The 15,399-nt window shown below is 33.7% G+C and overlaps 2 protein-coding genes across 3 annotated transcripts in view; both read right to left on the reverse strand.

Annotated features, from left to right (window-relative positions):
• LOC127064751 (ELKS/Rab6-interacting/CAST family member 1) overlaps window positions 1-15,399 on the reverse strand; it is a 74,894-nt gene that overhangs the window by 18,380 nt on the left and 41,115 nt on the right. The gene's annotated exons all lie outside the window — the stretch shown is intronic.
• Window positions 1,844-9,968, reverse strand: LOC127064755 (GATA zinc finger domain-containing protein 10-like). Its single transcript, XM_050996277.1, has one exon. It carries the CDS (start codon window positions 6,933-6,935, stop codon window positions 6,045-6,047), a length of 891 nt encoding a protein of 296 aa, XP_050852234.1. The 5' UTR covers window positions 6,936-9,968; the 3' UTR covers window positions 1,844-6,044.

Here is a 15,399-nt window from a genome sequence, read left to right on the forward strand (position 1 = left end):
AACAATAAATGATTCGCGTGGAGTATCGTTCGAGAGGATCGACGATGATAATAATAATAATAATAATAATAATTACCAATTAGAATCGAACGCATTGATCGAATTTATTCGTGGAGACGAATAGGAAATGATATTTTACATATTTTCGGATTCTTCCGAAGGAATTCGAGAAGAGTTTTATTTTGTTAGAATAATTTTTTCTTTAAAAAAAAAAAAGAGAAAAAAGAGAAACACAAAAATTAAAACGTCCCAGATACGCCGATATTTATTATTTCAATAATTTGATTATCACACGTGTAATCAAATGATCGATTCGATCTCTCGAACGTTATGACACACATGCTAGGGAATGAAAATCGCGTTGACGATTTTCGCGTATAGATGTTAACGTCGATTATCAATATAGCGTATTTAATATCGATACGTTCATCTAACGTTGATAACGACATTGTCGATTGAAATATGTACGTCAATAATAGTGATCGATCCTTTCGATCTGATCGTGACAAATAGACATCGAAAATTTTAACGATTAATACGATCTCTTCCGATTTCGTGACGAGTGCGTCGAAGAAGAAACGAAGTGAAATATGTGGACGTTAGCGATTGAAGTATTTTAGTGGAAAACGAAATGATGATTGTTAGAAACTAACGATGAGACGAAAAGGAAATGGAATTAACGTGGGAGACGACGGTATGGTGATAGTTTTATAGTGGCTGAGGTGGACCAGTAGGGAAAGGGAATATAATGAAAGTTAAGTTGGGAAGATGTGCGAATAAAAATGCGAAATTACGAGTCGATCGAGCGAACAAAAGAAGAAGAAGTTCAACGATAAACGTTCATAAATAATTGGATGCGTTGGTTGATTACGCGAAATAGAAACGAAAAAAAATTATCCCAAACGTTTTTCACTCGCTCTTTCATTTTCTTTTTCTTCTTTTTTCTTTTTTTTTTTTATCTGCGGTAAACAAAGAGATAAAAAAAAAGAAAAAAAAGCTTCCTTCCCTTCCCTCTTTTGCGCCGAGATAATTTTTTTATTTCTTTTCTTTTCTTTCTTTTCTTCTTTTTCTTTTTTTTTTGTTTTGTTTTTTTTTTGCTCTTTTTCTTTTCCTTTGCCCTTCGGAAGAAGAATTAAAAGAAATTAGAAAAATAAGAGACAACGAAAGAAAAAAAGGGTGTCGATTGCATAGCTGCAACGAAAAGAGAAATAGATTCACGTCGTTAAAAAAAAAATGTTGCTTCTTTTTCCATCTGTTTTTTTTTCTTTTTCGTTCTCTTTCTCTTTTCCTTCGATTTTATTGTTATTTTCTTTTCTTTTTCGTTTTTTTTTTTCTTATCACTTCGAGGACACGATAAAAAACGATTTTCCGTGGACAATTCGTACCCGGCTGCACCTTCCTCGTAGCACCTGCGGCTCCAAGCCTGTCAATAGTCTGCGGAGGAGGATCAATTTTGTATATAAAATATTTATATATATATATGTATATATATATATATATATATAAAGAAGGGAGGAGTATATATATATATACACATACATATATATATGTATATGTATATATATGGTTATGGAAAAGAGTGAGAAAAATGCGACGACAAAACCGTAGGGTCGTGGAAAAACAAAAAAGGTTTTCTTGTATTTTATTATTATTATTATTATTATTATTATTATTATTATTATTATTATTATTATTATTGTTATTATTATTATTATTATTAATTTTTTTATATACCTCTGCTCTTATTTTTCTTTTCCGTTTAGTTTTTCTTAATTTTTTACTTTTTCATTTAATTTTTCCTAACAGTCATCCGTGTAATCGTTAACTTCCAGGGTCTCGTTTGTTTCATTATTTTTCATTATTTTTTTTTTTTATTCGGATCTCCCGTCGTCGTCAAGAGTCCAACGAGGATATCGTTGAAAACGATATACATACGTAACAATAATTTTGCGGTTTGTCCCCTTGTGTATTTTCTTATTTTCGTTTTGTTTTGTTTTATCTTATTTCGTTTTCTGTGTCGTTCTTGTATCTTTCCTTTTTCTTTTATTTTCTTTTTTTCTCTTATTTCCTTTTTTTTTCACAAAATCAATCACGCGCGAGATCGTCGTACATCGTGATAAGAGATGCCCGGGGAGATCGGGGAACAATTTCTGTACGATTGTTTCATCATTTAGCTCGTGTTGCATTTTTCTTATGTCTTACAACATGTTTCCACTATTGAGAGAAATCGATTTTGGAAGAATCTTTTCCTACGTGGATCACTGTGTGTCTAGAAGGGTGTAAATTTCTAGGATACAATATATATATATATATAAATATTTATTTATATATAATATATTTTATATATTATATATATATATTTATTATATCCTATAAATCTATATTCGTATGTAGATATATCCATATATCGATATATATAATATATATCCAGCTGGATCACCACACGATATCTCTTTCTACGAATTTATGAATCACGATATATGTGTGTATTTAATGTATGCATGTACGTATCTATCTATCTATTTGTCTATTTTCTATGCATTTATTTTATAAAACGTAAGAGTCGAGAGATACGAGATACATTGACTTTTCTTTTCTTTTCTTTTCTCTTTTTTTCTTTTTCTTTCTTTCTCTCTCTCTCTCTTTCTCTTTTCCTCTTTGAACTTCCTCCACCCATTGTCGTATCTTATTGACTCTTTATTACGTTACAACCGCGGCGATGATTTCCTTTTTTTTTTATTTTTTTATATCACTTTAGAAGAAACGTTAAAAACGACGATATATATATATATATATGTATGTATATATGCATGTATGTATAGATATGTATATATGTATATAATGTATATAATGTGCGCGAATTCTGAATTTTTCTCATAAAATGGAGGTTAAGGAAATGGTAGAGGGGAGTGGATTAAAACATCTCGCGATAATGTTTTCTACGAACAGCGATACCTAATCGAATTATGTAACCAACCGAGAACATTTGACAGTGTATATGTATTATGATCTAACTAGGTATAGCCCGTGAGTTTTATTTTGTTTTCTTTTTTTTTTTTATTTCTTTTTTTCTTATATTTTTTTTCTTCTTTCTTTAAGGGTGAATAAGAATAGACGATATTGGGAGACTGTGATTTTTCTTTTTGGCGCCTCTTTTAATCGGCCAGGGAAATAATGTTAACAGGGGAAGATCGATTAAATTGCTCTGAGCTACGAAAATATACAGCTGGAAGCTTTATAATTTAAATTTTTCTTATCTACGTATATATGTATGTGTGTACGTATGTGTTTACGTATATATACATATGTATGTATGTATGTATGTATATATGTATCTATATATGTATGCGTCAAATGCGTCCACGTAACGTCAGACGTAAACTTCTTCCTACTATATACATATCCCTTTATATGCATGTATATATATATGTGTGTGTATATATATACTATGTATGTAGATAAATATGTATGAATTTACCTGTATATATGTGTGTGTATGTGTGTATCTATGTATATATAATTGAACGAACGTACTCGTTTCATAGAACTCTTTCATCAATTGCGTTTCCGCAACGTATCAACATTTATAGACATCTTAGAATATTCAACAGTGCGTTTTTTTTTTGCTATTTTTTATTTTATTTTTTTTTTCCTTTCTTCTTTCCTTCCTTTCTCGTTCTTTTCTTTTTTTTTTCTTATTTTTTTTTGTTCATATTTTTTATTCTCTTTTTTCGTGAGCTTTTTTTTCTTTTTTTTAAACTTCTCGATATCACTTTTATATATTGTTTTTATTTGTTCTTTTTTTTTTCTTTATTATTATTATTATTATTATTATTATTATTATTAATTATTTTTTTTCTTTTTCTCTCTTCTGTTCGTTCTCTAAGGCCTAGTGATAAGGTACGCATAGTTACTCTCGGGCTCTACAGACTACACGTAGAAGCTACCGAATATGACTTTCTGATTGACTTTCTCTCAAAGTGTGATCTTTTCTAATCCCTTTTATTAAATTTTCCTTCCTCTGTATATTCTCGCGCCGACATTTCTGAATCTTTCTTATATTGCTCCCCGCATCTTCAACATATATGTATGTATATATATATATATACATATATATATAATATACACACATATATATATATGAGATACCTTGTCTCCTTCAAAATATGTGGGTGATAGTAAAATCGCATCATTTCAAACCCGAAAGACAGACTCACGAAAATTACCGATCGATGATCGCGAACACATGCTCGAAACGCTAAATACAAGAAATCTCGATCGGTAGCACGTTTATCTCTATAACGTACATATACATACATATATATATATATATATATAATAACTATGTATGTATATGTATATATATTAGAAGGGAAAGGGTATCGGGGTTCCCGTTATACTCGTTTCATAAAATCTACTAACATCTAAAAAAGAATCGTCTCAAAAAATATAATTACTCTGCTTTCCCGCCTTAATATCGCCGATTAGAGATTTTTTAAAAGAAGGAGAATAGGGTGGGGGTTGATGGTTGAGGGTGGGGTCAGATTGGGTAGGACTGATGATCGAAAAATCTTTCGAGTTTTTAAAGTAAAACATTAATCCAAGTACGCTAAGCGTAGATCCTCTCATTATTGTACAATAATACGCACGTATGTGTAAATTATCGTGCGTTAATCGGTATGAATCGACGAGATTACAAAGTATTATGTACATATCTACGTATGTACAATATTTTGGCTTATTTCGACGAGAGACGATTCTAAATGTGTCCTAGTTAAAAGTTCAAGGATCGTCGCAAAAATAAACCTTCATTTTCTTTTTTATCTATCCAAGGGTCAATAAATATGTCTTCGTTTCTATCTATCTCTCTCTCTCTCTCTCTCTCTTTCTATCTCTATATCTTTCTTTCTCACATTGTTTATCTTTCGATATACGTTCTTTTTATATATATATATATATATATATATATATATATATATATATATATATACATACATATATACGTATATATATACATACTTTGTACTCTTTCGACGAGCATGCTCTTTTCGTTAAAAAGGAGATAAAGGATTTATCAATTCCATATTGCGTGTGTGACGTAATTCGTAAATATATAATATATATATATTTATATGTATATGTATATGTATTATAGATAATATCTACTCTCTCGTCGAAGAATCGCCCTTTGTTCTCGTCAATTCGTAGCGATGCAGGCGATTTATTTTTCTATGGGGACTTTACGAGATATGGGTTCGAGGGAGGGCGAAATTGTTTAGTGATAATGGGTAGATTGGAAGAAAAGATCGGGAGGAGTGGGATATATATGGCGAAGACCCACGAGATGCTTCGATATCTGTGAAAGCGACGACGACGACGACGACAACGACGACGTCACGCAGCTTCTCGGCGATGCTCTCTCTCTCTCTCTCTCTCTGTTTCTCTTTTTTTTCTTCGTTCAGTTTCCATCCCCTCTCTTTTCTTTCATTTTTAATTGTACATATTCAATGTGAGATATATAGAAAGAATATCATCGGATAGGCTCGATTGACTATTTTCGATCATTTTCCAGGCACTCGTTGTTAGGGGAGTAGTTAGTATTTTATTCTCTCTCTCTTTCTCTATTTCTCTATTTCTCTATCTATTTCACTCTTTCGATTTCTTTGTTTGTTTTTTCCAATTTCTCTCCGTTCCTTTTTATATATCTTGAGTCCGATGAAACGAGAGACGAGCAGGCACGATGTGTGTGTCATCGATATAATTAAAACTTTAGGTCTCTAGATCATGCTCCAGATGCTACTCAGTCGTCATCATCATCATCATCATCATCATCATCATCATCATCATCATCATCATGCTCCTCCGTAGAGATTCGAAAAGCCGAAGAGAAGAGGGGGTTTCGGGGGGAGCGAGCGGAAGCGCGCGAGAGAGAACTCAGCGGACGTCGAAGAAAACGAAGAAACGGTGTTAGCCAACGTGTGGTAGCCAGGGTTCAAAGGTTATCAAAGGTGTCGTCCCAATTCCGCGCGGCACCTCCCACCTCTCTAGACGGCGTCGTTCTTTTCGATGCGCACGTTGTTGATGAAGAAACTTACTTGCCGTTTGAAGTTCAGGTCGTGTTTGTTGAAGGTGTGGGCATGGAGCGCCAAGGCTCCCGCGGCCGCTGGCTCTATTTGCCTTAAGTGCTGCTGGATCTGATGTTGCTGGTGCTGCTGCAATAGATGCTGCTGATGTTGCTGCTGCTGCTGCTGCTGTTGTTGTTGCTGCTGCTGATGGAGATGATGATGATGGTGATGTTGATGATGGTGAAGCTGATGGGGATGAAGGTGATGATCGGAGTAACGATCGGTATAGGGATTGACCACGCCAGTGGTGGTGCCCGACGAGATGCCGGCCAGGCACGAGGAACCGCCGCCAAGGACGCCGACCCCGCTGCTCCCGCTCAAGGTTCCACCTGTCGAACCGGCAAGCAACGGAGTGGTTAGTGCCGTGGACGACGAGTGACCGTACGGTACCAGGGAGGTCATCACGGACGGTCCCCTGGCCAGGGCCAACGTGCCGGACTGTTGCGGACCACCCAAGGCCGTCACCAATCCCTGTCGAGCCTGTTGCTCGATACCCGTAACGCCACTTGTGACGTTCGATAAACCTAATTGTTGTTGTTGTTGTTGTTGTTGCTGTTGTTGCTGCTGTTGTATTTGCTGTTGCTGTTGTTGTTGCTGTTGTTGTTGTTGCTGCTGCTGCTGCTGCTGCTGCTGCTGTTGCTGCTGAAATTGTTGTTGAAGCTGTTGCATGTCACCGCCGCTTGGCACGGCGGTGGCTTTCAACAACTGCTCCCTCAATCTACCACCGCATTCCTTGATACGCTGTAACTCCGTTTCCAACAGTGCTACCTCCTTCTCCAACGTTTGTATCCGGGCATCTTTCGTCTCCATGATGGCCGTCAGGGTGGTGCTACCGGGCACGCCGCCTGGAACCGCCACGCTACCTCCTAGGACGGTACCGCTGATTCCCGTACCCCCGCACGATACGCTACCTAGCCCTCCGAGTGCTCCTCCACCGGCGACCGGTGCACCGGACGACGCCGTCGACGCGTACGCCAGCTCCAACCTCGTCTGTAGGCTCTTCAGCGTCTCGTTCGTCTCTTTTAGCTCCTTTACAACAGAGGCAATGAAACAAAAGGGGCACGATTACACTCCTCGTCGACCTAGCCGAGCCACGCTTTTATTTTATTTTATTTTATTTTACTTTTACTTTTTTTTTGTTTAGAATTTTTTTTACTTTTTTATTTTTATTATTTTTTTTATTTTTTACTTTTTTTTTTTTTTTACTTTCTACTTGCAACTCCTCCTCGCACAGCCACAGCGCCGGCGCTCTCTTATTTATTTATTTTTTTTTTAATCTAACTTTTTTTTTTACTTTTTTTTTTTAGATTTTTGTATTTTTTTTGACTTTTGTTGTATTTGTCTGTTTTTGTGCGGTTTTTGTTGTTGTAGTTGTCAGTTTCCGATATTCTTTTTTTATTCGTTCCGGTGTCGAGTATGTAGTTGTATATTATATTATATTATATTATATATATATATATACACACACATATATATATTTAGATGAGATGATAGATTCGTTGATCGCGTTCGCTGGGTGCTCCTCCGCTAAGGACACGAGGCTGTCCGATCGTCCCTTCGTTTCTCCTGTTCTCTTCTATATCCGTTTTATTTATTGGCCTGATCATCTCTAATCATCGATTGCTAAGTTAGTAAGTCGGCACATTCACTTTTTTTTATTATATATATATTTTTTTTCATTTGAACATTTTCGATTAACATCATTCGGACAGCCTCGAGGAAGCGAACGTTGCACCGGTATAGCGTCCCGGTTGACGAAAGAAAAGCGACGTTTCGCCGAGCTTCCAATAATCCTTCATTTTCCAATTTCGTTTAATATTACTCTTTACTCTATTTCTAGGTAATTTTTTTTCCATTTTCTACTTTTTTCTCTCTTTTCCACGGCGTTCTCTTTTTGTTTTTCCCCTCTTAATTTTTCTCTTTATTTCCTTCTCTCTTTCTCTTTACCTCCTATTCTTGAAAGGTTAACGTTGTTTCGTTCTTCTAGAAGTGTCGTTTAGATTCGTACGGCGAGATAAGTACTTTCTTTTTTTCTTTTTTTTTCAATAAAAGATCGCGTATCGGCCTTCGTTAATATTTCTTTTCTTTTACTTTTTTCCACTCTTTCTCTCTCTCTCTCTTTCTCTCTCTCTCCCTCTCTCTCTCCCTCTCTCTCTCTCTCTCTCTCTTTCTTTCTTTCTTTCTTTCTTTCTTTCTTTGCTGATTGACGATTTTATTTACTGACACGCGGATCCTCTTCCGGACGCCGGGCGCCGTCGCAGTTCTTTCGCCCACCGCGACGTACGGCCGACATCATTGTCCATATAACTGCGCGCAGCGTTTCGATGAAATTCGTTTTTAATTTTCGTCAATTAAATATATTAACGTAGACATATTTATATACCATCCCATTTTTTGTTGAAAACACCTATACACCTCGACCCTTCCCCCAATTGACCCCTACCCAATCAACCCCATTTTCGTAACCTAACAAAAATAATTTCTATCATCTTCGTTCGTTCACTGTTATTAATTATACCTAATGTTATGACCAAGTGCCACAGCTATTTTTTTCATTTTTCACGTCGGTTCTTTTATTAATTAATGAATTAATTAATCTATTTATTTTGACTTCCCCCTATTTTTCCTTTCGTTCTTTTTTCTTGTTTTCTCTTTTTGTTTTCATACATTCTGATTTTTCTCCCATAGTCCCCATATATATATATTATGAATAAAATATGATCGTAATAACAACAACAACAACGGGAAATTTTTATCGTCGAGTCTTACTCCTCGAAACGCTCTCACATCACATGGACAAGATATTTCGTCGACTGAATGTTAAGTGTTTAAAGAGATACGCATTCGCGAAACGTTAGCTTACAAAAATGTTAATCCATGAAACTGATATATATTTTTTTTATATCGATCGGAATAAATTGATTTATTTGACCAGGTCAAATTTAGATATGGATAGATCGAACGATACGAACTATATCGTAACGAGTCGGGAATACGCATCTGTTTGAGTTGTCTGCGTGTGCTGAGCTGAGATATCGTAACGAGTGCTCGCAAGACGTAAACGATTGGTTTTGATTTTATTTGATCATTGACATAATATTTCAACTCGATTGGGATATATTAAATAAATTTTATATTCCTTAATTTTCAAAGGAATTATAATATATGTATCCCTCGTATAATTTTCTTTGAAGTTGCGTTCTCCGATTTCTATCTGTACTTGTTCAAAACATATTTCATTATATTTACAAAATTATTTACATCATTGTTAATTCATATTTCAAATGTTAATATTTGAAGAAGAAAATATGTTATACCTATTTATTATATGATAAATTCTACTTTAATTTTCATCTTGCACAATTTATTATTATTTAGTATAATCATTTATTAAAAAAATTAGATTAGAAAAAAGGAAAAAAAAAAGATCACGTCATGATAAAGAACAATTATAAGACAAGATTGTAGCTACACACATATATTAATTGTTTCATATATCTTGAGTATGTAAGAATACGCGTACGTCATTTAAACGATATTCATTTATCGATATATAAATACGATTATTCATTATTTTACATAATCATTTCTAGAGGGTTAAAACGAATAACAAATAAGATCAGATTTTAATCGCAAAAAAAAAACATCGTCCAAATGGACGAATCGTCGAGTATCATGTTCTTTATTTTCTTTTATTATTTTTTCAAAATAAAAAAAAAGGAAAGAAAATACAAACAAAAAAAAAAACAAAAATTATAATACCGTAAGAGTCGTAAGCGTCGTACGAGCACGCGCGACTATGATTGATGATAAAAATGCTATGGCGAGTGTAAGTTAATGGTAGAGGATAAGACAGTAGATTACGCGAGGAGAACGACGTCGTATAATCGCATGACGCATCAGGTCGGTGCCAAACAGTCGCAAAGTCCTCCCTTGGGCCTGGAATCGGCTCGCCTTGACGCGACTTGACGACTTTCGGACCGTCCCGTTGCTCGCGCATCGATAACGACGATCGGCGATGATAGTGGTAAGTCGTGATGGGCAAGAACGTGTCTGAGGCGTACAAGAACGAGAAGAGAGAGTATACAATAATTGGATATGTTACATTCAGTGAATCACACAGTGGAGAAATTAAATGATTAAGAGAAAAATGTTCAAGCTGGTGCATATGTAATATATATATATATATATATATATATATATATATATATATATATATATATATATATATATGTAATATATATACATATAAATATATACACACATATATATATGTATATGTATATATTATGTATATATATTTATTTATAAATATATACGTGAGATAGGCAAATAAAGAAATAGAGGCTGAAGACATTCCCGTTGTATGGGTTCGTATAAGATGTTGATTTTTAAATTTATGCACATGTATTAATATATATATATATATATATACATATATACACACTGTGCGTAACATACATATATATATATATGTATATGTATATGTATATGTATATGTATATATATATATACACACACTATGTGAATTATAAAAAAGGGACACATCGCAAAGATTTTTCTCTTAGTTATTTATTTATTTTTTTAACCTTTTTTTATTTTTCTTTACCGAGCCAAAAATATCGCGAACAAGTGACGTGAGTAAGATTTCTACGTAAATCCAAAGAAGATATCCTTTTTCCTTCTTTTTCTTCTTCTTTTCTCTTTTTCCTTTTTTTTATTCCTTAATTAGACAATGTTAGATGATAATATCAAATAATAATTAAAGAGTCTAGTAGTTTGTAAAGGATCGGAATAATAATAATTAAGGACCGTATTAACGTAATTAAGGTCGTCGAATTGTCGACATTTTAATTAGGCGAATGTCAATGTCACACTCGCGTGACCTTTGGCTCGAGTTTCCGCGATAACATGATATACATACCGTGGCTTTCCAAAAGGTAAGATCACTGGCAGGTTTGTACACCCCTTTATATAGATATGTCTTTAAAGCTTAAGTATACGTGTTGTTCTACTAAAACGGGATATGCGATCGTAATGTAATATATAATATTAATGTACTTCTCTACGTTTGTATATGTCTTTCTAAATAATTCGTGCTGGCGATGTTTTGTTAGTGTATAAAAAGAAACAAGAAAAAAGACATTTATATATCTATATAGGTACATGTATATATATATATATAAAGAAAAATACAAATTGAAAAAAAAATCGCGATCTAGCGCCGAACGAAATTTGCATCTCAAATCGATTTAAAACGTATGGGGACGGAGAGATGGGTGGGAAAGAGGGATGAAAAAATTTCTCGCTTTTGTAAAGAAAAAAAAAAATAAATTCTTTTTTCTTTTTGACGTCCTCGTTTAATCAACGGAAAACACCACCGTAACGGGCGCGCGTCATCGAATTGTAATTTTGTTTATTTCCCTTGTTTTCGTGCGAGGGGTAAGCGAAGGAAAAAGAAGAAAAGAAGGAAAAAAGGCAAGAAAAAGAAAAGAACAAATTTGACGTGTCTTTCAGTGTACCTGTGTTAATAATCGTGGCAAATCGTGGTAGTTCGAGGGGGAGGGGAGGTTCCTCTCTATTCTTTTTTCTCTCCCGTATTTTTTTCTTGATGGAATAAACGAAAATGACGATGGCGATGGCGATCGATGTTGTGTCGATGTTGATGGTTATTGGTGATGATGGGTGATGGTGATAGTTGTGATTGTGGTGGTGATGGTGGTGGTTACTGTAGTAGTAGTAGTAATAGTAATAGTAGTAGTAATAGTAATAGTAATAGTAATAGTAGTAGTAGTAGTAGTAATAGTAGTAGTAGTAGTAGTTTAGTAGTAGTAATAGTAGTAGTAGTAGTAGTAGTATTAGTAGTAGTTATTGTTGTTAAACAGGGTGAGTGACGAAGGGGCGGATGCGGGCGAGATATTCCCCTGTGAGGATTGCTAACGTCTTTTTACCACCTACACATCCAAAGCAGCTCATTCCACGCATTCCAATCACAGCGCATATATTTTCGTTCTTAATCAATCTGCTTTTATTATGATACGAGAGTACTTATATATATATGTATATATATAGTATAGTATATATATAGATACTTTTTGTATTCTCTTTTTTTTAATTATTTTTTTTGGGTTCAAACCTACGTATCTCGGTTTTCTCTACGATACAAGTCGTCCACCCCTTTCCGCGTCCTCGTCGTCGTCTCGTCCCGTCGTAAATTTTTGTTTGTTTGTTTTGTTTTTTTTTTCGTCAACGATTTTGCTTTTTTTTTTCTCTTTTCTGTTATCCTATTTTTTTTTTAATTTTTTTTTTTATATGTATATATATATTTGGATCATACGCAAGATGCAAAAAGAGAGATAGACAAAGAGAAAAATCCTGTGGGTTTTGCGCACTGGACTTATGATTTTTTTTTTTTTTTGATTGTTGTTGGGACAGTAGAGGGTGACAATAGGAAAATAGACAATTGTTGGTTCTCATCGATATTTTGTCTTCTTTTAGGATTTCGGTACATGCCTTTAGAACATGGAATAAAAGGACATCGTTTTTGACATACTTCGATATTTCTCTAGAGTCAGAATCTTTTCTTTCTTTTTTATTTCGTTTTTTAACGTTCACGACACATTAAAGTTTTGTTTAATTATTATCATATCGCATAACACAATGAACACGATTTTGTTCGAAACGACATCTCTTCTTAAATTTTCACGCAACGAAAGGAAAGAAGAGTAGAAGAAAACAGCCCGATCGATTAACTGCGAGAAATATTATCGGAGATGATTTTAAAATGAGAATAAAAAATCTCGATCAACATTTCTTTTCAAAATGATAACGAGGGTAATTAGAAGCTACGATATTAACGTCATTCAAACGATGATTTTTTGACGATGAAATTTTTTTTTCGATCATAAAGAATATCGCGTCGAAGTGAAGTATGTCAATTACAAAAGAATTTTGAAAGGGATTTGGAATTGGGACGGATCATTAGATAGGATTGATAAGAGGAAAAACGGAAGAAGAAGAAGAAGAAGAAGTAAGTAAGAAGAAGAGAGAAGAAAAATAAGAATTAGAAGAAGAAAAAGGGAAAGAAAAAGAAGAAGAAAAAGAAGAAGAAGAAGAAGAAGAAGAAGAAGTAGAAATAGAAGTAGAAGAATCGAAGGAGGATTTGGATAATGTGACACAATGCTCGTGCTACTACGATTTTAGCGCAATATGAAAAGTGAACAATATGAAGACAGGCCTGGTGCTTTTCGGTGCAAAATTGAACGTACAAAAGTCAAGTGAAATCGATGGTTTGAATTATTGCCGCGTTCGTTAAATACATACACACACACTCGTCACGGCATATATGGTATATATATAACACCTTAGAAGAACGTTAAATGCGACGCGAGAAAGAGGAAGCGTACACCCCGGTCGAGACGTACACCACGTTGTTTGTACGTGCAGAAGAATCGAAAGAAACAGAAGAGAAAGAAAATAAAGAAAGAAAGGAAGAAAGATAGAAAGAGAAAGAGAGAGAGAGAGAGAAAGAGAAGGAGAGAGATGGAGATATCGAAAGTAGAATTTTATGTATCGAAAGACACATAAAATGGATAGGTGAAAAAGAAACGTGAAAGAGAGAAACGGATATAGAAGTGCATATGAGATAAATAAAATAAAAATAAATGAGAAAAAAGAGAGAGAGAGAGAGACAGAGAAAAAGAGAAAGAAAAAGAAAAAGTAAAAGAAAATAATGAAATAAATACCGTCTGTTAAAAAATACTTAGGATATATGTAACATAAATGGATAAACGAATCATATTGTTGAAGAAGAACATGGTGCTGTTTGTCAAGCTCATGCTCGAAGATTATCCGAGATTTTTTCTTCGAGTTCTTAAATTCTCTGTCTTATTATTCGATTAGTGATTTATTTTTCTTTGATTAGTTTCATCATAGATGCCACGCAAGCAACGTAGACGCGTCTCACATCTAAATCCTAGGATCTAATAGGCAACACACATAGAGTATGCGAAAAGGATCGAATAAAAAATGGTGAATGCGACGTCGCTCCGTCTTCGTTGATGTCAATCATCAAAGTTTCCTTAACAGGCCTCTACGATCCGGCTTGTTAATAATAATAATAAGAAGAATAAGAATAACAACAACAACAATAATAATAATAATAATAATAATAGTAATAGTAATAATAATAATAATAATAATAATAATAATAATAATAATAATAATAATAATAATAATAATAATAGTAATAATAATAATAACAATAATAATAGTCATCATCATCATTATCATTATCATCATCATCATTCGCCGCAATTGTCCTGTAATTTGTTTCTTTTGTCTCATCTGTTCACTTTTATTTTATTTTTCTTTTTTTTTTCATTTTCTTTTCTTTATATTCTTTTGCAACTGTCCTTCTTTTTTTCTCTTTTTTTTTTTTCTTTTTTTTATATTTTTTTTATCAGAACGATACAGTGCAAAGGGATGAATCAAGATGTAGATTTCTTCTTTTTTTTTCAATTAATATGTTAACTATATATGATACATGTTCAATTACTTCAATCTCTGTCTAAAATAACACTAGCGACACAAGCTGATACTACTTAATGATTTCGAAACGCACTACTATATAGTTAACCACTCATCAAGCTACATAGATAAGTATGTAAGTCCTAAATCACGATGGGAATATCTATCTGATCTAATCGATCGTAGATCGTTCATCACACTTATTGCTACCAATTTCTAGAATAAATTTTAATCTTCTTTTTCCCCTCTCTCTCGTTTTCTTTTTCTTTATCAACAACAATTAATAAACAATTTAAATATAACATAATTTATTCGAAATTGGTTGAGCGTATGTGTTAGAAACGAGTCGATCGCATGCATCGCTTCGTAGTTCAATACTAATTTTAAAGATATATGGGATAGAAAGAAAAAACTAAAAAAAAAGAATAAGAAAGTAATAAATGTAAAAGAAGAAATAGAGAACAGAAATTGTCGCATTCTTGGTTGCGAGTACTCGTGGGAAGGAGCGACTTCGCATTTGTGTGCGGGAACAAAAAATAGGGTTGTCTAGAGAGAAAACGTGAAACGAGGCCAGACTATAGAAGATGTGAATGGTGCTGGAGAACATAGCGCTATGATCTCTTCTATAAAGACAAGACGAATTACACGAATTACAAGGAGTCATATATATATATATATATGTATATATAATATATATATGTATATTATATATTGTATATATTTATGTATATAAATATATATACAT

The sequence above is a fragment of the Vespula vulgaris genome, chromosome 6 (assembly GCF_905475345.1).
Source record: "Vespula vulgaris chromosome 6, iyVesVulg1.1, whole genome shotgun sequence".
Classification (NCBI taxonomy): Eukaryota; Metazoa; Arthropoda; class Insecta; order Hymenoptera; family Vespidae; genus Vespula; species Vespula vulgaris.